The sequence below is a fragment of the Meleagris gallopavo genome, chromosome 7 (genome assembly GCF_000146605.3).
Source record: "Meleagris gallopavo isolate NT-WF06-2002-E0010 breed Aviagen turkey brand Nicholas breeding stock chromosome 7, Turkey_5.1, whole genome shotgun sequence".
Taxonomy (NCBI): Eukaryota; Metazoa; Chordata; class Aves; order Galliformes; family Phasianidae; genus Meleagris; species Meleagris gallopavo.
Genome location: NC_015017.2, coordinates 9,278,916 through 9,279,430, shown reverse-complemented (window position 1 = coordinate 9,279,430; position 515 = coordinate 9,278,916). Strand labels below are relative to the sequence as shown.

At 55.7% G+C, this 515-nt stretch overlaps 1 protein-coding gene and 1 long non-coding RNA gene across 2 annotated transcripts in view; one reads left to right on the top strand and one right to left on the bottom strand.

The window, feature by feature from the left end:
* LOC109368488 overlaps positions 1-452 on the bottom strand; it is a 1,128-nt gene extending 676 nt beyond the window's left edge. Inside the window, exon 1 of the long non-coding RNA XR_004160291.1 lies at positions 160-452. This is a non-coding gene — a long non-coding RNA (uncharacterized LOC109368488). The remainder of the gene's footprint in view (positions 1-159) is intronic.
* The window catches only part of LOC100546353 (dynein heavy chain 7, axonemal), a 98,356-nt gene continuing 97,847 nt past the window's right edge, over positions 7-515 (top strand). Inside the window, 1 exon segment of the mRNA XM_031554142.1 lies at positions 7-41. Coding sequence (XP_031410002.1) covers positions 27-41 — 15 coding nt within the window. The 5' untranslated portion in view covers positions 7-26.

Below are 515 nucleotides of genomic sequence, written 5' to 3'. Positions count from 1 at the left end.
TGCGGCCGCGTCCCCTCCGAGCGGACATGGGCACTGAGCAGGTACGGGGCTGAGCGGCTGCGGCGCCCGGTTGCCGCCGGGGGCTGGCGGGGGGGTGCAGCTGCGGTGCAGCGAGATGCTGAGGGGTTGTTGGTGCGGGGAAAGAGGGTTGCAGCGTACGCAGCCTTCAGTCGAAGTTTGTTCGAAGCAACGTAAATCCTTAGAACTGCGCCGCTTTCCTTCGGTTCATTCCTTTGGTGGATTCGAACTTCTGCAGTTTGTCTTACGTTGGATGCCTGTCGGAGGCACCCTGGCGTCGGCGCCAGTCCGGTCCGCGGGGCTCTCTGTGTGACTGTTGGTGCCGGCAGCGGCTGTGCTGCGAGGCGTTAGGGATGCTGGAATCTCAGGGTTACAGATGGCTGTGTAGAACGTTTTGTTGTTTTAACAACAACAACAACAAAAAAAAAAATCAAAAAAAAAACACCAAAAAAAAACCCAAAAAATACCGAGTAAGTGTTGCACGTGGTGAAAACTTT